Source organism: Pyrenophora tritici-repentis, chromosome 10 (genome assembly GCF_003171515.1).
Source record: "Pyrenophora tritici-repentis strain M4 chromosome 10, whole genome shotgun sequence".
Classification (NCBI taxonomy): domain Eukaryota; kingdom Fungi; phylum Ascomycota; class Dothideomycetes; order Pleosporales; family Pleosporaceae; genus Pyrenophora; species Pyrenophora tritici-repentis.
In genome coordinates, this window is record NC_089399.1 from 1617257 (window position 1) to 1641904 (window position 24648).

A 24648-nucleotide genomic window follows, 5' to 3' on the forward strand; every position below is an offset into this window, starting at 1 on the left:
CAACGGCAAAGGAATAGCTACTACACTGGTAGCATTGAGTAGTCTCTCATATAGAGACACAGACACGACTGAGAGACGTTGATCTTGGTCGTCGTCGCGATACCCAGCAACGGATGAGATACGAAATAATGAACATTTACAAAAACTTCCTGTCTTCCCTTTGCTGTCCTTGTCTACATGTACTCTGGGTCCACCTCGATGATCATGTTTTGTCCAACCCCGCGAGCAGGTGCCGGCGCGACGAAGTCGGGTATGTGCCATAGCTCGTCGTTACACTGCTGCATAGAACCTGGGTCCTGCTCCTGACAGTCGTATAGATTGATATCCTGCAGTCAATTTCAGCTTAGTTTGTCCTCGGCGACACAGAAAGTACGAGAAGAAACGATGGACGCAAACATACCTTCAACCCGTCCATCAACCCAATCGCCGTCCTCGCCTCCTCCCCAATCCTTCCCCCACAATCCACGACGTCCAACCTCTCTAACCCACTCCTTCCCTCCCACTCCCCCATCACCGTCCAAAGCTCCTTATCCAAAATCCGACACCCATCCAGCCTCACCTCCCTACACCCCCGACTCTTACTCAACACGACTCCAAGCTGCTCAGCAGTAACATCGCAATTCTCAAGCTCCAACGTCGTCAACCTCTCACTCCAAAACCCACGTTTACGTCTCCTCCTCCTCTTACTAACTACAACGACCTCTTCAAGCTCTTCCTCAGGCCCACTAACCAACACCTCCCAGGCTTTCTTCTCCTCCGCCCTCTGCACCGCAATCCACTTCCTCGGCACATTCCGACCCACACCAGTCACACGCTCGACTCTCACCCGGAACGTCCTCAGCGCCCGCAAGCTCCTCAGCGCCAGTGCCATTCCCACCGACCATCCCCAAACACTCAGTTCGAGCGTCTGCAGCATCGTGCCATGGCGCCGCAGTAAACTGGTCACAAGCGCGCTCTGGAAGTTGAAGAGAGTGGCGTGGTCGTAGGTTTCTTGCTGCGGGATGTGGAGGCAGATTTCGTATCCTGGCTGCGATTGCGACGGTGGATATGTCTTGTCTAGGTGGGAGAGCGATGGGTAGGAAGGGCTAGAAGGAGGGGCGATGCAGAGGGAGAGGGTGTGAAGGTTTGCGTTTGCGAGGGTGCGGGCTTGGTGGCAGGTTTGTGAGAAGGAGAGGAGGGAGTGAAGGGGTAGGGGAGTAAGAATGTTATGTAGGAGTTCAGTAGGGAGACTGAGAAAGTGTGGTGACATATCTGATTGTGTAATATCTGTGTATGTTCACGAAATTTTGTGTATACAGACTCGATATCCAGTGTTACACTGTAGCAGTCCTCAACATCAAAACCGGGAGGAGAAGTCAGAAGGACAGACTACTTATACCCACCCAGACCCCAGACCCCTCAGCTAAACCATGCCACTCAAACCCCAGTCCTGGTTTCCACGATCACATTTCACATCTCACATACAGTAACACACAAGAAACAGTACGACGCCGCTTCCTCGCATCCCCGGCAACCCAGCACATTGCATCACAAACCATAGACCCCCATTCAACCTCAACAACAATGCAACGGCGCTTACCCTGTCTTCCTCCTTGGTCACCACAGCCCCCATCGCATACCCACTTGGAAGACGGAAATGTGTTTTGTGGCGTCCAGGTTCGGGGTTGACGTTCAACTGTGCCGCAGCCACCGAAAACCACTTCGCCTTGTTGCAGGTACGGGAACAAAAGCAGAAGGAAAGAAACAGCGAGGACGGAAGAGAAGAAGGGAGAAGGAGAAGGGAAACCATTGTTCAAGAAACACCACAATGTCTAAAACCGGCGATATCATAATCTCATCCCTAACCATCACCATCTACGCCTACGGTATGTCCAGGTGAGGTCCACATATCCCATGCGTCCCCACTTGCTGCCTACCGTACCTGGCCTGTCAGTCCTCCATCCTCCCACGCATGAGACAAGACTCACACTGCACCATCACCATGTGACGAAGCCATGATCCATCGCAGGACGCGCCTCGGAGGAAGCGGCGTAGCATCAGCACCAGCACCACAACCCCCAAACCCACACTAAATGCAGCGGGCATTAAACGTCCCTCATCTCTACCATGATCTTACCACATCTCATGCGCACAATATAAGTCTCACCACACAACCGGGACTTTTGTATCGAAATCCAACATCCATCGCCGACTTTGGCGACGCAGAGTTGCGGCGTACTGGCAAAGGCAAAGTGGGGGCGGCCGGCTGCCGGGTGCTAGCTTCATGCTGTGTTGTAGATCAGCAGCTAGATCCGGAAGGGGTACTTTGTGCAGAACGACAGGGACAGGGCGCAGGGCGCAGGACAAGGACAAGGACAGGATGGGGACGCATGCGCGACGTGATACTCGTGTCTTGTGATGGGGGGCGCATGGTGGTATGTCGCAGATGGAGAGAGGGAGATTTGGGGTATGGTTTAGTTTGGAGATGGGGAGCTGTGTGGGCGGTTAGGTTGTGATAGATGGACGGGTCTTGCTGATGATGATGATGATGATGATGATGATGATGATGATGATGATGATGCTGATGGAGATACTATAGTCTATTCGTTCGACTACGTAACTAGTACTTGGAAACGACGACGCCGCAAGCACATGGTGTCACTCGCATTCACGGATACTCGACGAGATACCCTACGCCTCCCCCCCAGCCCCCCGTTCAAACACTTTAACACTCCCATCACCTTTAACCTGATACAAAAACTCCCCCCCATTCCCATCATCACCACCGTCTTTCTTGCCAGGCCGTGCGCCGATGAAATGACTCCTCTGCTCCGTGACACGCACGACACCGCTAACATCCCTCGCAACACCTGTATCTAGCACGCGCACGCCCAGGATCCTCCTGCTCATGTGCGCACACTTGATGACGAGGTTGTGATGCGTTATCTCGAGCGGCTGCGGTGGTGTAGACAGGCTGAGGAGCGGGTTGTCGGCTTGCATGTGCGTTAGGATGTGAGATATGGTAGGGAGCGTGTGTAGCTCGAGGAGGAGCGAGGTGAAGTTCGAGGGGGGTTATGGTTGGGTTGAGGGCGAGGAGGAGGTCGGGGTTGTCGAAGATGAGGAGCGTTTTGCGTGGGGTGGTGGATGTAGTGAGTGAGGATATGGCGCTGGAGATGGTGGTTTTGACGTCTGCGATTTCGAGTGTCTTGAGTGTGTAGTGACCTGGTGTGGTCTTTTTCGCACTCGTCGGCTCGTTGTTTGGCGCTGTTGAGGGTGTTGGTGTCGCTGCTGAAGCTGGCACAGGCGGCCCTCTCGCAGGTATTATCCTTCCCGGCGGTCCTCTTGCAGGCAATACCTGCGGCCCTCTCTGCGCTTGTGGTCCATTCGATACAGCGACGTGTGGTTGTATTTGCGCATTACTCCGCGACTCATCTCCTGTCGCGTCGGCCCCAGCCCCCCAACCCATCCACAAACGCGAACCGACCCTCCTTCTTCAACCTCTCCATATCCAGTCCCGCACTCTTCCTAGCCTCCTGCTTCCAAAATTCATACTCCCTCATCCATGAAACCAGGATGACGTTGTGCCCCTCTTCCCCGCCATCTTGTGTGTTGCTACTCAATTCATTGCACAGGAAGCGGATGAGCAGCCAGTTTGCACTAGCGCCAAGAGTGCTCGTGAGTAGAAGGAGCGACTCGTCGTGTGGAAGTTGGACGTAGGGTTGCAATAGCGGTGGTATGCGCGTTGAAGGTGGCATTGCGACGCGCGCACAGATGTGGGAGAAATTGCGGCTTTGCGCATGTGGTTAGTTTGGTGGTTATCGATATGAGCGTTGTTGGCTCGTTGCCGCTCCACATGACGGGTATACGCTGGTAATGTGCTATGTTTGTTTTCAAATATTACTTTTAATTCAGGTGAGTTTCCGTAGAGTAGTAAAGGCCAGTAAAAAAATATTGCATGTCTTTGACAGGTACTCCCGACTTGGATCAATGCTTCTCGTTACCTCTGCGCCCAAGTTAAACTCATGTCGAAGTAGTAAGGCTTTCATCTTGAATCAACCAATATTCTACCTTCACCTTCCATCAGAGGACTCTCGAATAAGTACCTATGTTTTGTCTCTCCATCATTCACTACCTCAGACACAACCAAAGTAGCTAGAGTCTACTAGCCATTCTGGATCCTCTCACACCCCCTACTCCGTTCATATATCCATAGTGAATATCCTCCCATGTCTCATACACGGTCCCATACACAGAACCTCTTTCTCCAAACTAAAATACTAAGACATAGTGAACACTCCCAACAAACCACCCACAACGCCTTCCCATCTACGATAAAACACCTAATCCTACCCCCCCTCAAACTTCCTGCTCACACCATCAACAAAATTCTCACAACACCAACAACACCAATAACCATGAAGTCCACTCCCCTACTCCCCACCACACAAGAACTCCGCACGCAATTCCTCCAACACTGCTCCCCCGCATGCCCACTCACATACATCTACAACCGCAGCATCATCCGCGAGATCACCCAAGCATACGACCTCATCACCTCTCTACCAAACCAAATGTGCTACATCCACCGCGGTTATATACTGCGATGGCTGGACTCGCAGCGGTATCAGCAGGATTACACGGTGCTGTTTATTCTTTACGGGTTAGGTTACTCACGTCACTATTCTCGTAGTAGTGACACTTCGGCAGATTCGCTTGGGTTCGATATAGCTGATATGGCGGATTTCCCGCCGCTTCCGACATCTTCGAGCCGGGCTTACGTGTGGTAGTCGTTGACTCGGGAGGTGGTGGGTCTGACAAGTGACCAGAGATGCAGAGCTGCTTTGATGTCGAGTTTTGCAGTTGGATGGAGGTTATGTGCATACTCTACAATGTGTATTGGGGGTATAGCACGAATTTTGCATTTTAGTGAGTTAGTTAGGTGATAGAGCTTATTTGTTTTTGAGAATTGTATCTTGTCTTGATAATAACATGGTATTGCTTTGTGATGTCTATATGAACAAGAATCCCAACTGAAACATTCATACCTAAGCAAGACTGCTACCAACATTCCACGTAACATCAGCGTTAAACGAAGCCGCCTTGTCAAAATCGTGAACACCACCATTACTCGCAATGTATCCAACATTGTTGAAATGGCGAATCATTCTGGTGGGGTAACCCCACGCGGCAATTGTGTTGAATTGTCCGGTTAGGCCAGCCTGGGGGCAGAACGTAGCGTCTTCCTTGAACGCCTTGGACCCGTCGTTGGCTTGGAGCTGAAGTATAAAGTTGTAGTGGCGAATGTAGCTTCCAGCAGTGTCTTTTGATTCGAAGGAGAAGCAAGCGCTGTTCGCGAGACCGGCACGGACAGTCCAACTCGCCTGGCGCTTGAGCAAAGCGGTGCTGGAAGAAGACACGACTTGAGTGTTGACGGTAGCCCCTGTGTGTGCAAGATAGCGGTCAGTGTAACCAGACGTTGTGGCGCGGAAAGAAACAGACGAGCCAATGGTGAAAGCCGGACCGCTAGTCATGGAAGTAGTGGCATATTTGGCAGCCACGATGTTCTGCTGCACCGCGTTCTCGGTGGCGTCGGTTGGGTAGCCAGACGTCATGACACCCTCGTAAAAGGTGCCTTGTCCGCTGATGCTGTTGTCGCCGCCAATTCCCAGGATGATGGCACCTTCTTTGCTCATGGGGTTGTAACCGCTGGCGTTTGGCCGAGCACCGTTGTAGTAAGTCGACAACGCGCCTGATGCAGCGTTACCCCCGCGGATGGCCCATTTGTTAGCACCTCCCTTGATGACGGTAGTAAGGAAGCGGGAAGTGACGGTTGGGTCACCGGGGTTATTTTTGGGGTTGCTGCCGGAGAACAGTCCGTTCTCCAAATCAGCCATGATCCATGGCCCGCTGCCAGCCCCTGAGCCCCAAATGGTGTTGCTGCCAAAGTAAATCGCTTCCATATGGCCATTTCTATTACGGAGAGATTTATTAGTAAAAGCTTCAATACAAACATAGTTTGGCCTACTTACCCGGTGTCGGTGTTACTCGTCTCGGCATTTCCATAGTCGAAACAGCAGCCATCGTTAAAGTGTGTTCCGTCAAACACTGCATACATGCCCTCTGATTGATCGCCTATAGCCGAGCCGACTACTTTGTTGTTGCGGTATCCAGTTCCAGGAGAGACGAAAACTCCATATGCCTTTTGCCCATTGAGAGTGACAGGCGCACCGATAGCTCCGGCCAAGTTATCGTAGCCGCCAACATCTGGGCCCTTGAAAGCTCCAGGGGGAGCTTGAGTGAGATGGTTTCCTTTGCCAGACTGATCGTAAATGATGGAGATGAGACATGTCGTGCTTGCACAGAAAGTATCTTGAGCGGCAGCGTTGGCAACGCCCCCGGCAGATCGTGGCTTGATGTCTGTCGTGGCACCGTCAGAGCCACGTTTGACCTGGTAAAGCGAGCCGCTGTATGCATTGTACAAGGCACGAGTAGTGCTGTGTGCAGCGATGCACGGTGTGTTTCCAGAGGCGTAAATGTCGCAGGGTCCAGCAGAAACGAAAGAGCTCGTGGCTACCACTCCTAGTGCGAGGAGGGCTGATCTTGAAGACATATTTGGTTACGATTAGCGCGGGGAGATGGTACCGGGCCGTGATCGACTTGATCTTCAACTATGCTCCAACGTCTCAGGTATTTAAAGGCGTTAGTCTGATATGGTTCTCCATGCGCTCGTATGATTTCCTCAGTGGTCCGTCCGTAGACTAGGTTGAATGGGGCATATGGTAATCAAGGTACGAAGATACTCCTCCAACGACAGCGAAGCATTGACTACCGTGCTTCAAAAATGTCACACGTGCACAAGTCTAGCTGGTCTATAATGGGGCGTGGCGAAGAATCAATGGGTTGATTGCGGGGATGCTGGGGTGATTCTGGCGTAGTGCCGGAAGAAATAAGCTTTGCCGAGGACCTTTTGCCATAGTCAAGATTAGGCTGCTGGAGGCTTGTAGCAGCGTTTGTCGGAGTGAATTCCACCACTTCTCCGATGATCTAGGTACGTCCGAATGAGGAAGGCGATTGATGGCGATTGATGGCGACATGTAGGTGGCGGACCCTCCATTTCCGCAAGAATCTGACCTCCTGACATCGTGTACCCGTCGCGTAGGAGTATCTAATTAGTTCAGCTTATCATGATGCAATACGAGAATGGTGTATATTGCAAGGATAGGTATTAGCCAGTCGGTCTTGGAAAGGAAACATCTCAACAGAACTTGACATTTGCTGCTGGCATGATAGCGAATGCATTAAGCAAGATGGAAGTTACCACGAGAACGCCACGCATGCCTGGTACCTTGCAGGATGACCGAGAGCTTTCTTTTGCAGTTTTGCCGAAGTGAATATATTGACGTTGTTTGGCACCTGAAGTGGAAGGTAGATATTGTGGTTTTCGAAATACCTTGAGCCGCCTGGATCTGGTTAGCTTGGTGCCCAAGAACATCAACTCCCATAGTAATTTGTTAGTAAATTAATGCAGCAGCCGTTTCCCACCTCCAGAAGCCCATGAAGCTAGTCCTGTACTCTAAATCGTTCGTGTATAGCGTTTTGTTTGTGTGGAGCTTGTTGCGAGCTCAATCTAGCTGCTGTTGGGATGCCGCCCAAGCGCCAGCGTAAGCCGAAGCAGCCATTCGATCAAGGCGTTAACCCGTCCTCCCAGAAGCGTAGAGCGCCAGCAACTAGACAAAATCCTACCCATTTAACGCCTAAACGTGTCCGCCGTGAGGCGCTGCCGTCGCCTCCAGCGACTGCCCCGCCGCGCCGTCAAAGCCCGTTGTCCGAGCCTGAGCTGCAAGCCACCCAAACAGCTGCCTCCGCGCAAGCTGAAGATATCGTTGGCGAGGATGAGGATACTTTCGAGGATGGAGATGGCGATCCGCTGCCTGAGGATGAGGATGAGATCGCTGCTAAGGGCGCTGCCGGTAGTGTTGAGGATGAGGGAGAGCCAGCGTACCGACGTCAAGAAGGCACTCCATGGCTGCCTCGCTCATCGCAAGCGCTAGAGGATGAGGTTAATCCTGTACTGCGCGTTAGGTGGAGGGCTTGCCTTGGTGGTGATATGGAGAAACACTTTATTCCTGAAGCTGCCGATAGCGAGCACGGCGTACGGCTGTACTCGCTGCATTTCGACGACCTATGGCAGTGGGTAGATGACGTTGTTGCAGAATTACGGCCAAAAAGAGCGAAGATCTCATCTGTTTGCACTGTTGTTTACCCAGCTAAGCAGGCCAAACGCGAGCGCGCGATAAAGCGATTGCGGCGAGGTGTTGATGCAACGTGGAATAGCTTTCAGCGCCTTGTTGTAGAGGTTGATAACTATGTCAGCGAGCCAGTAAACGTCGATTTCGAGCTCATCTTGGCTGAAATTCCAGGGGAGCAGCAGCCGTTGCCAACGGTTGTCGACGGTCCTCGTCGACGCACCGCAACGGTGATTCAAGAGGAGGGGCTTGCTGGTGTAATAGCAGCTGAACAAGCAGGTAGCGGGCATGCTATTGCTATCCGGGATAGATGGCGCTGTACAGATACCCATTGCGAGAACTATCCTTATTGCTGCTGGATGGCGCCAACAGCGAGGCAGCCAGCGCGCTTCGAAGATCACCTCTTTGTCAACGGCAACATTATCTCCATGTGGGCAAGAGCAATTACAGCGAGAAGGGCAACGTACGATGAGCCATCTGATGATGTACGGCTTGCAATTTTGAGAGCAAAGGACCTGCGGGTGCATGAGAAAACGCGCAAGTTGCGGGCGGCTGGAGATGGCGACGATGATATCAAAAGCTTAACAAAACTGCTCATCGTTGGACAGCTTGAGCGGATGAACAGGCAACCTCAACAGGAGTCTAACTTGCAGGCAGCTGCACCAACGATAACAAGAGCTGAGGTATCTAGTGCATCTCAGTGGGCGCCTATCCGATATGATCATGAGCAGGAGATTAACGAGCATACTAGTAATTTCTTTAACTACCTTAAGTTAAAATTTCCTACAGTTGGAGAGGACATTAACGAGCTTTATAAGACTCTTGTTATTGACGGAGCTATGGATATCAACCTCTTGATGCAGCCATCTGGTGATATCTTGAAGTTGTGGACGCAGCATTTCAAGCAGCCTCCTGGCTGGTTTTTCACGCTACAAAACACTGCAAAAGAATGGCAAGCTGGGTACCAGGGTCTCACAGATCGTAACTGGAGACGAGTCGAACGTTGTAAGAAAAGAGAAGAGATTGCGCGCAAGAAATTGGTGGTTGAACCGTCTAGCAGTGTTGTGGAGGATGATGGCGAGAATGCTTGAAGCTTAGTGGCCTGAGCGTTTTTGGTGACAGCGGCCCGTGCCCGCTATAGTGTTGAGGTTTTTCAGGCGTTTCAAATGCGCTGCAACAATAGTCTATTTGGATAGCCCTATGTACAACACTACAACGTTATGCGATTATAACAGGTTAACTTCCTAAGATAGTTCTATATGTATAGAAATAGCTCTTATTTTTTTAGAATTATTAAATCGCTTTTGTGGGTTGCGCATTAAGGTGTAATCGTTCGCATTTGTATGGTATCATCTACCTATAGAAACGTACTGTGGCATCCATTTAAAAGCACAATTAATAGGGATAGCCACACCTATGGAACCAGCTTCTGCAGTTAATATTACAGCACACCAGCTGCGCTGCATACTCAAGAAAGACCCCAAAGTCAATGAAGTTCTCCGCTTGCGCTGAATTCCTTTTCATCCACCCCTTGAGCTGCTTAAAGCTCTTCTCGATGGGGTTGAAATCTGGTGAGTATGGCGGCAGATACTCAAGGAGTACTCCAGCACTTTGGCAAAGCACCCGTACACGCTCTGATCGATGGATGGAGGCGTTATCAAGCACGATTACTGAGGCTGGCCCTGGGTGAGGATTGCAGAACGGCAGCACTTGAAACTCTAAGAAGTCTTCTAGGATCTCAGATGTAATCGCGCCTTGAAAGATCTTATAGCTTATGTAGCCATCTATCGTCATGGCTGGCAGCAGCGACCACCGTTCTGATCGCCTGAAGCTGTGTGATAGCTCCACCGGCTCCCCGATTGGAGACCAGCCATACTTGCGGTCGCCCGTACGCTCATTGCAGGCGCTCTCGTCCAACGCAACGATCTGCTCCGCCTTATAGTGTTGCGCCATCCTGGCAAGATAGAGGCGGCGGAGTGGCTCACTCTGCTCCTTTGCCCGCTTTGTTGCAAGCTTGCGAGACCATCTCATCTTCTCTAGCTCTCGGTAAACGCTCGCAAGGCTTATCCTAACGTCGTACTCGTCGTACAAGAAGTCCCTCATCTCATCCATGTATGCGCCCGGTGAGCCATTGAGGTATGCCTGAAGGCCTTCGCGCTGAGCTTGCCGGAGTATAGATGGCCGCCCAAGTCGAACGCAGCGCGGCGGATAAGGCACGCCCCAAAACTCTAAGCTCAACCTCAGCTTTGCTACTGTGTTACGGCTCGCACCTGTAGCTCTAGAGATGGCTCGATCACTTTCGCAGGCAGCAATTCGGTCGAGGATAGCCTGGAGAACAGCGGGCTGCAAGCGGTGGCCGGTGCCTGGCATCGCGATGAGATGGGCTCGAGAAAATTGCAACACCAAAAACGCGAGTCAGTAGAGGCGATCGCAGCAAACAATGAACTTCAAATACGTTGTGGGTGTTAGAAAGCGTGGCTGCATCGATTTACTAACAAATTACTATAGGAGTTGATGTTCTTGGCCACCAAGCCAACCAGATCCAGGTGGCTCAAGGTATTTCGAGAAACACCCATAGAGTATGCGGGGTAGCAGGATGGGAGCGGAAGGCTCTCCAAAAAGAGCATCCACCACGTGCCTACCGTCACCCCGCTGTCAGAATAGCTAGCCTCCTGCAATAGAGACACCACTATTAAACATGTACTTAACGAAGTGTTTGCGCGAATATGACAGTGCTCGTGTTTTCTCCACTATCCACGGCTGTACCTAAAGATGCGGGTCCATCATCGGTGTCAATCAATGGCACGGTCCTTCACGCTAAAACGCGTACTTCGCTCCATGAAACAGGAGCTTGATGACAGAAAGATTCTGGTCATGGGATTTCAATCATTAAATGAGCCCTAGTCTCAAATTTGGAATCTATTCTATTGGTATTCCCAGGGTATTCGAACGTGGTATCAATCGCCAATAAACAAAATGCCAGCCGAATAGAAGCGCCATATACGAAGCCAGTCGTATACGCCGTGCATTATAAGGCATGGACTTCTCGGTATCGTTCTTCGCAATCATCAATCGGAAGGGCTACCTTTCGTACCCATTAAGTCTCGCGGCCAAGGGCGGCAATGGCATGTGGTTCTCGTGGAACCCCCCATGCATTTCGTGTAGTGACAAACATCTTGGCGAAGGTTCACTTTGCCATTCCACCTCGCTTGTCATCGTAATCGTCATGTCGCAATCGACATGTTCCGATATACTCTTCGCGCGAAATTTGTCGAACAGTCGGTTGGTTTTCTTCTTGGGCTGTGGCTCCTCATCCAGGATTCCGCCCTCGCTCCCCCGTTCCGAATCGTCCCGCATCAATCCTGCTTCCGCATCCGCCCAGTGCTTCATCTCATAACTTTGACCATTGTCACTTGCGAGCTCTGGTGCGCCTAGGGGAGGTTCGGACTTCCGTCGCGATAGATACGCTGTTGATGCGCTCGGCGTCAACGTTTGCGTGGTGTTGCCGGCTGATCTTTTGACGGATATGCCGCTTTGGAGTGATCCGGACAGACTGAAGGGTATCTTCGCAAACAGTGGCTTTAGTACAGGGGTCGAGGCGCATATCTACTGCTGGTTAGTGCCGTATGTATTTGGAGCGGATCTACTCACTACCCCTAGGTCTATCTCCACGGCAGCTGAAATCCACAAGGGATATGTGAACCAAGTCTGGTCCCATTCGTTGAAGAGACTCCGATAGATAAACCAAGTTCGAACAATACCAGCAGCGGTGACGATAAAGCCCATACCAAACAGCATAGCTACAGCGAGCCGCTGATTAAGAGGCATTTGTAGCTAAGAAGTATTAGATTGCCAGTGATGATGACGGTTTTTAGCAGACTTACTCTGAATACCAAAGGCATTGGCGTTAATGTAGTGAGGAGATCCGCAACGGAGTTGATGACTCCGCATATCATTGTCAAAACAGCCTCGTCCATGCATGAGTCCGCTGGCGCGTCGATGGTCCAGTAGTTTTCCACGGGAGTGCAGAAAAATATCGCCATGACAGTTAACGCGATGAAAGAGGAAACGGTATATGCGACATTAACGTGAACCAGCCACTTGAACCACCTAGTGTAAGGTTTGGATTAGTATTTGTGCGATACGGATGAGGTACACGTAGGGCTACTTACGTCAGTCCCGAATCCGCTACCAGTCGATAGTAGAAACAGTGAAGAGACAATCTTGTGAATGTCGCAGCCGCAGTGAATACGACCTTGGCTGCCATGGCGATTTTGTATGTAGGAACTATTTGGGTAACAGGGACATCCCATTCATGCCTAAACAGCACAAAGTCAGTGTCTAATCTACATTGAATTTATGCCAGTTCATAGCTTACCTGTCCCATCCATATCTCTCGTTTGCCAGGAGAACAACTGCAGTCAGACCTACTGTAAAAAGCTGTATACGTTAGACAATGCAATATCAATAGGGTTCAAAGACTTACCAGAGCGAGCAGAATGAACACATCGTCTATGCCGAACCATCTCTTGACAACCAAGCGTGTATACAAACGCGCACACACTGTTAGTGTGGCTAGTGTCATGAAGATTGCGTTGACAATGATGAGTGCTGGGCCACGCGTCTCGGGATCAACATAGTTTGGTGTCGGCCATGATAGAATCACGTCCAGCGGTGGGAGCTGCATTCTGAGTTTTTGATGGCCGCAATAAGCTCGTAAGACATGCGGTCGCGGCAGTCGAACTAACAGCGAATAGACAAATGGGATCAGCTTCTGGGGGATCGAGGAGATGGCCCATCCCTAGGGTGAAGACCTCGATGATATGGTCCCTAGTGGGGCATGCCGTTAGCTCTTCTACTGTCTGAAGCAACCGATTGATTCTTGGCTTTCGTTAAGGTGCTGGCGTCACATAGGCTGCGAACTCGCGTAGTGGTACACGGCCCTGCACAGCAAGGACAATCACGGCACATCAGCAGGGTCCACGGACACGCCCTGGCCGCACTATGGAACGGGACAATACAAAATAGCTCTTGCGCGACCGCTTGACACGAGTATAGCCATGTGCGCTTGGATGGAAAGGCCACTTAGTGATGATTCCCACCTTGGGCGTATCTCCGAAACCGCGTCCTGTGTAGCAGAGGAGAACCGCAATGTTAGCTCGCCGGATGCCAAATCTCCGCACCGAGTCCGTCTATCAAAAGGTTCGACTAAATGGACATGAATAATGTTCCTTACTTGGTTACCCAGTGATCTCTCAGGATTCTCGCCCAAGTAGCGCACGGGAACTAAATATCGAAGCTTTCGGAGGTACACACCAGCCACCCGGCTCGATCGTTCCGGCGTCTGAACGTGACGTGGAGACGGTCAACACGTGAATGCGTGCCCATCCATGGTACATGTTCGCCGAATCGCAGCGGTGATTACTACATCGACAGGTTCTCAAGGGAAGGTCAGTCGAGAGCGGACTGTGTCTGCAACCACGAGTGGGCCCCCTATGACTAGCGTTGAGCACCTTCCATTTACCCTGCGACGATCTCAACACCAAGAAACTTAAAATTATGGACACCTCTCCATCAGACTACCGTCTCCGCGTCATGCTTGAGACAAACAGGCATCTTATATACAAACAGTAGGTGCCATAAGCCTGGCTGGCAGCAAGCATCCCGAATCGGCTTGACCTTGCACAGCGTCACGGCAATACTACGGCAATGCGCAGTCAACGAAACATTAATGGTGTTGCGCAGAGGTCTATGCGTATGGGGGTGGCCTGGAGAAACGCATGCTTCTGGATCGTAATTGTCTCCTAGCTAGTAAAACGGTACGGTACGTATCTGATACCTGGCCAGGGTAGCCCAGCTTACCTATATACTGTAGACAATGAGATGCCCACATTGAATCCTTCGCTCCATCTCGGTTCCAGAAGCCAGATTGCTGGATTCTCTCCAGAACCCTCTCTGGCCCATTTGCCGGGATCGGATTATGACTCGGGGCAGGCTCTCAGCAACGTGCTGCAAGCCGCTCAATCCCCCATATGTGGCTGCGTGGCTGAATGCTGCCTAGGAAGGAAAAGGAACCAACATGCTCTCGAGACGGAGATAGGCACGCCATGAATCTTGACTTTGCGATGCCGACCGTGACAACAGGCCATATGTTTGCGCGATCACAGATCAGACCGGGTCGCTACAAATGCCTTTCTCAGCACATATGCCAAATTTAAGTACAGGGATGACCCGCGCGATATCGCCCCACACTGTTGCGCGATCGACAAATCCTCGTTCTTCGCCACGCTTTATACATTTCTCTCCTTTTACTATACACTTTTCAGGGCAACGGTACGTACATCAGACATGGCAGATTTCTGTAGTTAATCGGCATCGGAGTCAAGTCCGGTCATGCCAACATCGCCCAAAGTTCTGTCAAGCCACCTCAGACTTCGTTGACGCTTGTTGAACCACGTGGGACTCTTTAGTCGCACCAGGTACACTTTTCATCGGGCTTTTCACTACGCGATACCTTCAAGGTTATTCCTGGATGTGTTCTCAGGAGTTGAACATATCATTTGCCGTTTTCAGCGCCGTCGCGGGTGGCGGTACTAAACACTTGGCGAGTCAGGCTTCGGAAGGCTGCAGCCGTGCCGTTCCAGGGCATAGGGCTTGCGACCGCGAGCTGTTCATATACATTGGGCGTGGGTACAGGAGTGGATGACGAAACGGGCTTTGTGGCGGGTGTAAACATGGTATTGAGCAAGGGGAAGACATCTTACAAATACCTTCCAAATGTGGCATGAGTTCGAGTGGCGTGTGCAGGGTGGGTAAGGTAGTGTACCTTGAGCGGGACAGATCTAGAGGCGTTCACGGCTAGCAATGCCGACACATGGAGTGGATCATTACTAATGTTTAGTAATTTTACGCATACACACAATCCCGCGAGTATCCCTAAGCCTGTGTGTAACTACAAGTTGCTCGTCGCGCGCAACAAGTGAATGCGCCACCAGTCATGCGGGCCTCAACCAGCGAACCATGGTCTTGGCAAAGTGTGATATCCTTCAGATCAAAATCCTCAATTCATTTCTCCAATATTCTTCCATTCAGTCTCACTCGTTTGCCAATAACTATATACTGGGCGAAATTGTCGCTAGCGAGTTCCGGAAGTCTCGCATCGTTACCGGTTTCTGGCAAATCTCCGTTGTCACCAGGGTTCTCATCGAACATATGAACATCATGTCCTTTATTTCCATCCAGAATGCTTACCCCTCTGTATAAGTCGTGCTACTTGCACAAGACCGGGGGTAACATGCACATTTACTGCAGTGCCAATCCACGGCAAGTATTCCGGAGATTCATGTAAGATACACAGAATTCTGCATAGCCTCACAAAGCTGACGTAGACGCCAAGTCATGATACAAGCTTTCTGGCCAATGGTAAAGTATGCCGAGTCGCGGAAGGTAATCAATAAATAATTTTCTTTCTACTATTATACAAGTCCTGTAACGGGCTGAGCCTCGAGTCACATGACTAGGCTGCTAGCCTAGTCGCTTCCCCGGCAACGTGAGGGCCGTGCGCCAACCCAAACAAAGCAGGCTCGCCGCTTGCGTCTTACCTTCTTTCTTCATCTTGACTGTAAATAGCATCTGGACTAGGTAGCTGGAATACAGTCCCTACAGACCGTTCACATACAGTCAAGATCAAGAAGAACACGCAGAATACGCAGAACACGCAGAACACGCAGAACACGCAGAACACGCAGAACACGCAGAATACGCAGAATACGCAGAATACGCAGAATACGCAGAACACGCAGAACACGCAGCAACCAAAGCACCGCTATAATGAGCTCCCCGGGGATACTGACATGACGACGAACGATTCGAACCAGCTGTTACAGTCGCTACTACAGAGACTTGAAGACATGAGCACTAGGATGGAGAGGCTGGAAGCACCATCGCACGAGCTACCTCAAACGCCTGGTCACAATACAGACGCCACCACTGATCCAACGCCAACCTCCGAGACTTCGAACACATCTGTGCCTATAACCCCAAAGCCGCGGCACAGCTTACCCCACCCGCCTACGTTTGGTGGAAACAAATCACAATGGCGAGGATGGAAGCTAGAGATGGAGGGCAAGATCGAAGAAGACGCGCAAGCTATTGGAAGCCTAAAAGCTCAGCTACGCTACGTCTACATGCGTCTTGATGGGGCAGCGAAAACCAACGTTACAACATACTACGAGATACAAGTTAAAGAAGAATCGCCAAACCCTTTCAAGCTGCTTGACCGCCTTGAACTCCTCTACGGCGAACGAAATCGGAAGGAGAAAGCCATTCAGAACCTCTACTCTATACGCCAGAAGGACGACGAGACGTTTATTTCCTTCTATCCACGGTTTGAGAAAGAGATGGCCAACGCTGACGCAGAAAGCTGGCCTGAGCATACGAAGATATCCTACTTACGCAATGCATTAAGTGGTAGGATAAAGGATAGGCTTGTTGGTACATCAGGAGCAGAAACAAGCACATACGCAAGGTTCGCTCAGAAGTGTGCAGATCTTAGCAACGACATGGAGTTGTTCGGCCAATGGACGAAAACAACCCGCCGTTACGGTAGCCGAACTGCTGAAAATGCACCAACCTATGAACCACCAGCAAAATCAAATAATGCCACGCTCACAGCAGTTTCCCCCGAAGACATGATGGAATGGGAACCTACGCAGCCTACAACTACCCAAGTGAACGCTGTCGGCCTCCGCGGCAAGACCCAGACTTTCCAACAAGCAAGTAAAGCAAGTCACCGCTCTAAACTTGACTTGCTTGGTTCAAACATAGGCTTTACTTGACTTGCTTGGGGTGATTTTTTTACTTGCTTGACTTGCTTGTATTACTTGCAAGTACTTGGATTACTTGACTACTACAAAGAGATTAAGCTACATACAAATTACCAAAACTCAGTGTTCCACTCTAGTATGTTGTAATCTCCTACAAGCTGCTCATCTGAAAGCTTAGCCTCGCTACAGTTGTACGGTTTATAACCAGCTCGCACCCATGACCTTACTAATTGAAGAGCTGCGAGTAGCTCACTGCCCAGAGCACGTCGTTTAGGTTCAAGAAGGTCGCCAAGCTCACTGAAGAGGCGCTCACAGTCGCTGCTTGATGCTGGGATAGTCATGATATCGATTGCAAACTGCGCTAAATGCGGGTATTTCGGCAGTAGTTGTATCCAGTATTGGACAGGATTTCCATCTGCGTTGTACTGCTCCTGCGTCCACTGCGGCTCTTGTGTTTTCCAGCGCTCAAACTCGTCAAGTGGAGCCTCTCGGTCATTGTTGCGGCTAAGTATAGCAATAATTGCCTCGTCTATGTTGTTGCTACTCGGCGCAGTTGTATACCGCTGGCGTGCTCGTTGAGGTTTGTATGCCGCCCAAAGCTGTTGGAACGACGCGTTGGCACTAGTAAGCCAATCAGCTTTGTCTGCCCACGCCACATCGCAGTAGTTCTTGTAGTACGGGTGTAGGCAAACAGCGGCGTAGTAAGCGGGCGAGTCGTCGAGCTTGTTGTAGTAGTCGTTGGCTTTGCTCCACGCGGCGCGGAGGTTGACGTTGAGGTGATCCTCTGGAGCCTCGGCATGAGCGTTGAAGTCGACGTGCTCGAACGGGCGCGCCCGGGCCTCAAGCTTGCTGAGTACGTACTCAAAAACGGGTATAACCTCATAGATTGCGCCGTATTTGCCATCCTTAGAGCGTCCCTCGAGGCGTTTTGTGGCGTACTTGAGCGGCTCTAAGCAGTCCTGGTACTCTGCAATCACCGCCCAGTCAGCAGCTCGGAGCCCAGTTGATCTCATCCAGTTTGGGGCGTCGGGCCGCTTATTATTCCGCTGCGCAGCGTGCGCATCTTCAAGGATAACCCTATTGATATGATGCTCAGCGTACAAGTTATACGCGGCTTGAAGCTTGGTAGCGCGCTCAAAAGCAGCATAGTATGAGTTCCAGCGAGTGACGACAGGCTTGACTGGCTCGAGTACTTTGAGACGCCCTTCAGCAGGCAGGTTGTTGTTGGCAAGGCGCTGGTAGCCACGAAAAAGCTCGTACTGTTGCGGCGTTTTGATATAGTTGATGACGTCAACTAGCACTCCAATAGGGCCATCTTTCCGCCACTCTCGCATATACTGCTCCTCGGTATTGTACTGCTCTTGAGTGTTGCCGTAGGCGTCTTTGTTGGTGCCAAATATAATAGCCTGGCCGATGAGGTTAAGCGTGTGACAACTGCAGCGGAGGCGCCGGTGAGCGGACTCAAATTCGTACTCGCGCGCGAGCGCGGCGATCGCAGTGTCGTTGTTGGTAGCGTTGTCGAGTACAAAATAGCCTAATCGGTCGCTTGTTATTCCGTATGCTGAGAGCGTCGTCGAGATAGCTTTGGCAATAGCCTCACCGGTGTGGGCGCCAGCGAGCTCAGGCAGATCGATTGGTAAGTCTCGTATTATTCCAGCTGCGTCGGCAAAGTGAGCGACTACTCCAAAGAAGCCACGTTTACCACCCTTTGTTGTCCAGCCATCAAAGCTTACGTGTATTTTGCTTACTGAGCCTGACAGGGTGTCGATAACTTGCGGTCGTATAGACCGGAACAACCTCATCACAAAGGTAGAAACGCTGGTATTACTTACCCACAACGCTGCCTCTGCCTCTGGGTTGGCAAATCTCATCATCTCTCTAAAATCAGGCGTCGTAAGTTCGCTGAGCGGGTGGTTTCGGTTAACAAGCCACATGACAGTGGCTGTTCGAAAGCCCTCTACTTCGAAGTTTCCAAACGCGTTAGCAGTGTTTTGTTGTACGTCTAAACCAGCGTCAAAAGCTTGCCGCAACGACAGCTGGCCTCGAGCTCTCTGCGCTAACTTTGGGCCATCTTTCGTAAGGTTGTGGCCAGGCTTTGGTTGGCTGAGATGGGTGGCTGCTGAGGTTGTAGCCTGAGTAATGTTAAACAAACCACCACGGCCAGCGTCGATAGTTTTGTGTACATGGCAGTACTTGCACACAAACCAGATTCGAGATGTAGCATGGCGCTCAACAACGCGGTAGCCATACTGAAAGATCCAACTTTTTGGGCGCTTAGAACGCGCCAATGGCTTGATAAAATCAGGTAAACGTGCCCAGTCAATGCCGTCAAAGTTCTCAACTAGTGCGCTGTTTGTCTCATCCTGACCACCCTCTCCAGCCTCAGTTGTAGCCACCGTGCCAGCTCGGCTGCCCTCGGTGGGCGCGACAATCTCAGCCTCCGCCTGCGACTCTAAGAACTGCAACTCGAAGGTAGGTATTGGCGGCGAGGCGTTAGCCTGGCTTGCGGCAGCTAGGGTTTTGCGAGGTGATCGACGCTGAGGTCTAGGCTTAGATGCAGGCTTAGATGCAGGCTCAGGTGAAGCCTCAGGAGTTGAGGCGACGTTGTTGGTGGCAGCGGCTACTTTCGTACGTTTGCTCCGAGCAGAAGTTTGTGGTAGGCGACGTTTGGCCATATTGGGGGTATCAGGGCAGTATAAATCACTGGAAAACGCGTTGCTATAGGGGATACTGCATTGCGATAGGCTTCTAGACAGGCGTACGTCGAGATTGGAGCAATGCGCTAGACTAAGGCTAACGTTATTTGATAGCCGCTTAGCCTGTTTGGGACTCAACCGAGGCAACTGCAACACTTCAAAACCATCGCGACATCTACCGTACAGCAGTTTTAGCACCCTCATCACAGTAACGCTAAAACAACCAAGTAAACCAAGTAAGCCAAGCAAGCAAAGTATCTTGACTTGACTTGCTTGCTTAGCTGCCCAGCTCTTACTTGACTTGCTTGCTTGGTTTAAACCAAGCAAGTCAAGCAAGTAATCCAAGTCAACTTGCTTTTTGGAAAGTCTGGCAAGACCAACATGAATGGATATCCATCTAGGCGTCCCGAAGACCGAGAACTTATTGGAAAACGAGCAAAATGGGTCAACCAAGAGGAAATCGATGCTCGACGCCAGGAACGACGCTGCCTCCGATGCGGCCGCAACAATTGCCGAATAGCTACATGCCCGTTAGCAGCCGCTCTACGACCAACTCACGTTAGCGTCAAGACAGCAAAGAGTACTGTGGTCACCAAGGCAGCTGTAGAGGAGGAAGATCCAGAAGACTCCGAAGCAGAGCAATAGGAACACGCGGCAGCTCAGAAAGAATGGAAAGAGACCGGAAAGCAAAAGATGGATAGCGATCCCTTTGTACTGGACGTTAGACTTAATGGAACTGACTTTGTCACTGGACTTGTTGACTCAGGTTGCCTTTGCTATTCTGCCATTAATGAACAACTCTTTCGATCTCTGAGACTGCCATCAATCAAGATAGCCCCGCGCCAGCTAGAGGAAGCAGCTGGGAAGAACGCAGAACCAAGTACTGTCCTAGATACAGTTACTTACGCCTCGATAGACATAGACGGCCACCAGCAGAAACGCGTCTTCTTCTACGTTGTACCTGGCCTAACTTACGACGTGATCCTAGGAAAGCCCTGGTTAGAAGATGCCGACGTCACAATTTCGGCCAAACAAGGCTGCCTAGATATCGGCGCGTCAAACATCCGCGCATGGAACCACAAGAAAGCGTCATACAAGCCACCACTAATGAAGGCTACTCAGGTGATGGCTTCCGCATTCATGGCGGAGGTGAGAAGAAGCCGTAGGAAGAACAAAGGAGACGGTATTGCGCTCGACACTGGACTGTTCGCTGTTTCCATCGCCGACATTGAGAAAGCTTTGAAACCGCGCAAACGATCCGATCCAAAGACGAAGCTCCCACCCCAGTACCACCAATGGCTGAAGGCTTTCGACCATTTCCTAGCTGAGAAACTTCCCCCGCATCGTAAAGGCGTTGATCTCCACATTGAGATTGAAAAGGATCAAGACGGAAACGAGAAGACCATTCCATGGGGTCCGCTCTACGGCATGAGCCGAGAAGAGTTACTAGTGCTTAGGAAAACTCTCACCGAGCTGTTAGACAAGGATTTTATCCGCGCAAGTAACTCTCCCGCAGCTGCACCCGTCCTGATGGTCAAAAAGCCAGGAGGGGGCATCCGATTTTGCGTTGACTACCGAGGCTTGAACAACATCACCAGGAAGGACCGTTACCCTCTGCCTCTATTCACAGAAACACTGAGAAATGTAGCTAAAGCTAAATGGTTCACAAAACTTGACGTTATCGCAGCCTTCCACAAGATCCGTGTGGCCAAAGGAGAAGAATGGAAGACAGCTTTCCGAACAAGATACGGCCTATTCGAATGGCGGGTTGCTCCCTTCGGACTAACAGGAGCACCAGCCGCATTTCAACGCTACGTAAATGGTGTTCTACAGGATTACCTTGACGACTTTGTTTCAGCCTACGTTGACGACATCTTAATCTACTCGTCAGGATCGCTTCAGGATCACAGAGAGAAGGTTGGAAAGGTTCTTCAACGCCTTATAGACGCTGGACTGCAGATTGATATCGACAAGTGCGAGTTCGAGACTAAACGAGTCAAATACCTCGGGTACATTGTGGAAGCAGAAGTGGGCATTCGAGTTGATCCTGAAAAGATTATCGCAATCCGCGAATGGGCTACACCAACGTCAGTTAAGGCTATCCGAGCATTTATTGGTTTTGCCAACTTTTACCGAGTTTTTATACCAAACTTCTCGGACATTGCTGAACCGCTTATCAACCTAACTAAGAAAGAGATGGTTTTTCATTGGGACGAGGCTTGCAATCAAGCATTTGAAACGATTAAGGAACTTCTCATTACAGCACCAATACTCGGCCATTTTGATCCAGAGAAGGACACCTTGGTAGAAGCCGACTCCTCAGGACATGCAACTGGCGGCCTATTGCTGCAGAAGGACAAGAACAACAACTGGCAACCCGTTGCCTACTACTCAAAGAAGCACTCACCAACAGAGGCCAATTATCCAATTCATGACAAGGAGCTTCTAGCTATTGTTCGTTGCTTAGAAGCATGGGCTCCTGAACTACGTATGGTTAGGAAGTTCACAGTTCTGACGGACCACAAGAACCTTCAATACTTCTACCGCGAACGACAGCTGTCTGAAAGACAAGTACGTTGGTCAGAGTTTCTCTCACGATTCGACTTCTCCCTGGAATGGAAACCTGGAAAGACTATGGGAAAACCTGACGCCCTGTCACGACGAGAACAAGACCTACCCGCCAACTACGACGATGAACGAATACGGTCTCGATTTATCCGTCTTTTCCAGAGCAAGCACTTGCAGAGTGTTCAAATCCAGTCCCTGTCGTCCGAGGAGATTGACTTCACAGAAGAGATACGCATGTTTGAGGACCAGGACATGCAAAATCTCTGGCACCGAAGCCGCCAAGAGGATAAGCTTTATCAGGAGCTCACTACGCTGGTAGCAAACAAGGAGCGGAACCTCCCTACCAAACTTCAGAAGGAGAAGTCAGTGAGTATAGCAGAATGCACCCTAGACGAGAGAGGCCTGTTGCGATTTCGAGACCGGATATGGATCCCTGACTGCGAACCACTTCGCACACGAATTATTCAAAATATTCACGACTCGCATATCACCGGCCATCCTGGACGAGATCTTACCTACTCAATCTTATCAAGGCAGTTCTTCTGGTCAGGTGTAGCAAGCGACGTGCGACGCTTTGTCCGTAACTGCGAGATTTGCGGGAGGAATACGATATGGAGAGAGACAAAGAAGGGCCTCCTTAAACCGCTACCGATCCCAGAACGTATATGGGGAGAACTTTCAATCGATTTTATTACGGACTTGCCGCCATCTGGACGCGATGACGCAACGAACTGCATGGTGGTCACTGATCGGCTGACAAAGGGAGTTGAACTGGAAGGCATGCACGATATCTCGGCAGAAGCAGTAGCACAACGGCTTTTAGAACGGCATTACCCTATTCATGGTATTCCAACGGCAATTACGAGCGATAGAGGACCACAATTCGTCAGCGATCTTTGGAGGCATTTCTGTAAACTCCTCAGCGTTGAGCAACGCCTGTCGACTGCCTATCATCCGCAAACCGATGGTGCAACAGAGCGAATGAACCAAGAGATTGAGAAGATGATTCGAATCTGGGCCACCTACACGCAAGAAAATTGGCTAGCACTTTTACCTATCGTTATGGGAGCAATCAACAATCGCGAGGCCTCATCTACTGGCCTAAGCCCCTTCTATTTTATGCACGGATATCACAATGAACCCATTCAGCTGGTAGAGGATCGAACTATTCAGGACCGACCAAAGAGAGACGGCGAAGCACTGGCAGAAGGCTTCCTTAAAAGACTCCAAGACGCAACAGAGTGGGCCCAAGCTGCGATCGCGATAACACAAGAGAAACAGCAACATCAAGCTAACAAGACAAGAACAGCAGCGCCCCAATACAAGGAGGGAGACTGGGTGTTTTTGAACCTTAGAAACGTGAAGACAACACGACCTTCCAAGAAGCTAGACTGGTTGCATGGAAAGTACAAAGTCTTGAGGCAGGTCAACTCCCACTCTTATCAACTTGACGTTCCGGGGAAGATCCATCCTGTCTTCCACGTAGACCTGCTTCGCTACGCGCCTAACGACTCTCTCCCATCGCAGAAGGTTGGAGACACTCAGCCAGGGCCTATACTTGTAGATGGAGACGAGCTATGGCTGGTTGAACGTATTCTGGGCGAACGCACAACAAGGCAGGGAGGGAAAGAAATCAAGGAGGCATATGTGAAGTGGGTGGACTATACTGAACCGACATGGGAACCTGTGAGTAACGTACTAAAGACTGACGCTTGGAGGAAATGGAGAAAACTACGCGCTAAAGGGAAAGGAGGGGGGTAATGTAACGGGCTGAGCCTCGAGTCACATGACTAGGCTGCTAGCCTAGTCGCTTCCCCGGCAACGTGAGGGCCGTGCGCCAACCCAAACAAAGCAGGCTCGCCGCTTGCGTCTTACCTTCTTTCTTCATCTTGACTGTAAATAGCATCTGGACTAGGTAGCTGGAATACAGTCCCTACAGACCGTTCACACAATCTAGAAGTAGATGCTGTGGTGTTTGTGGTTTGTAGCATATACATAGATTGCAGTCTCTCTTGTTGAATCTCTTAAAGTAGGAGTTGAAGTATCCATGTCCTAGCTTGAGTGAGTAGAACGCGCTCGAGATTTCTCTTGGTGTTCCCTTCGGGACTTTGATTGTTGTATGTGTGTTGAGCTTGAAGATCCTTAAGTAGGAGCTTCTGTTTTTGGTGGGCCTGTCGGTATACCTCTTGTACTCCATCAGTTGTTCTGTTTTTTGTATTTTGTTGATTTCTGTGCCTAAGTAGGCTAGGCTCGCTATGGTCGATGTTGTTGGTCTCTCTTTAGCTGCTTCCTTTGCTAGCGTGTCGGCTTTTTCATTGCCCTTGACGTCGTTGT

At 50.6% G+C, this 24648-nt stretch overlaps 12 protein-coding genes across 12 annotated transcripts; 4 read left to right on the top strand and 8 right to left on the bottom strand.

Annotated features, from left to right (window-relative positions):
* Positions 1–173: 173 nt before the first annotated feature.
* On the bottom strand, positions 174–1249 carry PtrM4_044560 (Tymo-45kd-70kd multi-domain protein; the record flags this gene model as incomplete). The annotated part of the gene is made up of 2 exons (XM_001937244.2): positions 174–326; positions 401–1249. The coding sequence occupies 2 exons, from the start codon at positions 1247–1249 to the stop codon at positions 174–176; spliced, it is 1002 nt and encodes a 333-aa protein (XP_001937279.1).
* Positions 1250–2670: 1421 nt separating this feature from the next.
* Positions 2671–2979, bottom strand: PtrM4_044570 (uncharacterized protein; the record flags this gene model as incomplete). Its single annotated transcript, XM_001937243.2, has 1 exon — positions 2671–2979. The coding sequence occupies one exon, from the start codon at positions 2977–2979 to the stop codon at positions 2671–2673; it is 309 nt and encodes a 102-aa protein (XP_001937278.2).
* A 428-nt stretch (positions 2980–3407) lies between these two features.
* On the bottom strand, positions 3408–3734 carry PtrM4_044580 (uncharacterized protein; the record flags this gene model as incomplete). The annotated part of the gene is made up of 2 exons (XM_066104529.1): positions 3408–3414; positions 3460–3734. The coding sequence occupies 2 exons, from the start codon at positions 3732–3734 to the stop codon at positions 3408–3410; spliced, it is 282 nt and encodes a 93-aa protein (XP_065959093.1).
* A 1290-nt stretch (positions 3735–5024) lies between these two features.
* Positions 5025–6589, bottom strand: PtrM4_044590 (arabinofuranosidase-B-xylosidase precursor; the record flags this gene model as incomplete). The annotated part of the gene is made up of 2 exons (XM_001937242.1): positions 5025–5949; positions 6009–6589. 2 exons carry the CDS (start codon positions 6587–6589, stop codon positions 5025–5027), a joined length of 1506 nt encoding a protein of 501 aa, XP_001937277.1.
* A 1032-nt stretch (positions 6590–7621) lies between these two features.
* On the top strand, positions 7622–9316 carry PtrM4_044600 (uncharacterized protein; the record flags this gene model as incomplete). The annotated part of the gene is made up of 1 exon (XM_066104530.1): positions 7622–9316. The coding sequence occupies one exon, from the start codon at positions 7622–7624 to the stop codon at positions 9314–9316; it is 1695 nt and encodes a 564-aa protein (XP_065959094.1).
* Positions 9317–9620: 304 nt separating this feature from the next.
* Positions 9621–10595, bottom strand: PtrM4_044610 (DDE-3 multi-domain protein; the record flags this gene model as incomplete). The annotated part of the gene is made up of 1 exon (XM_066104531.1): positions 9621–10595. The coding sequence occupies one exon, from the start codon at positions 10593–10595 to the stop codon at positions 9621–9623; it is 975 nt and encodes a 324-aa protein (XP_065959095.1).
* Positions 10596–11306: 711 nt separating this feature from the next.
* Positions 11307–12665, bottom strand: PtrM4_044620 (uncharacterized protein; the record flags this gene model as incomplete). Its single annotated transcript, XM_066104532.1, has 5 exons — positions 11307–11831; positions 11877–12059; positions 12110–12335; positions 12398–12544; positions 12604–12665. Coding segments are annotated over 5 exons (1143 nt in total), but the record flags the coding sequence as incomplete, so codon positions are not given.
* Positions 12666–14781: 2116 nt separating this feature from the next.
* PtrM4_044630 (uncharacterized protein) lies at positions 14782–14961 on the bottom strand (the record flags this gene model as incomplete). Its single annotated transcript, XM_066104533.1, has 1 exon — positions 14782–14961. The coding sequence occupies one exon, from the start codon at positions 14959–14961 to the stop codon at positions 14782–14784; it is 180 nt and encodes a 59-aa protein (XP_065959097.1).
* A 284-nt stretch (positions 14962–15245) lies between these two features.
* On the top strand, positions 15246–15488 carry PtrM4_044640 (uncharacterized protein; the record flags this gene model as incomplete). The annotated part of the gene is made up of 1 exon (XM_066104534.1): positions 15246–15488. One exon carries the CDS (start codon positions 15246–15248, stop codon positions 15486–15488), a length of 243 nt encoding a protein of 80 aa, XP_065959098.1.
* A 590-nt stretch (positions 15489–16078) lies between these two features.
* PtrM4_044650 (Retrotrans-gag domain containing protein) lies at positions 16079–17062 on the top strand (the record flags this gene model as incomplete). The annotated part of the gene is made up of 1 exon (XM_066104535.1): positions 16079–17062. One exon carries the CDS (start codon positions 16079–16081, stop codon positions 17060–17062), a length of 984 nt encoding a protein of 327 aa, XP_065959099.1.
* Positions 17063–17160: 98 nt separating this feature from the next.
* On the bottom strand, positions 17161–19725 carry PtrM4_044660 (uncharacterized protein; the record flags this gene model as incomplete). The annotated part of the gene is made up of 2 exons (XM_066104536.1): positions 17161–19562; positions 19683–19725. The coding sequence occupies 2 exons, from the start codon at positions 19723–19725 to the stop codon at positions 17161–17163; spliced, it is 2445 nt and encodes an 814-aa protein (XP_065959100.1).
* Positions 19726–20127: 402 nt separating this feature from the next.
* Positions 20128–24056, top strand: PtrM4_044670 (uncharacterized protein; the record flags this gene model as incomplete). The annotated part of the gene is made up of 3 exons (XM_066104537.1): positions 20128–20349; positions 20392–24000; positions 24033–24056. 3 exons carry the CDS (start codon positions 20128–20130, stop codon positions 24054–24056), a joined length of 3855 nt encoding a protein of 1284 aa, XP_065959101.1.
* Positions 24057–24648: the final 592 nt, after the last annotated feature.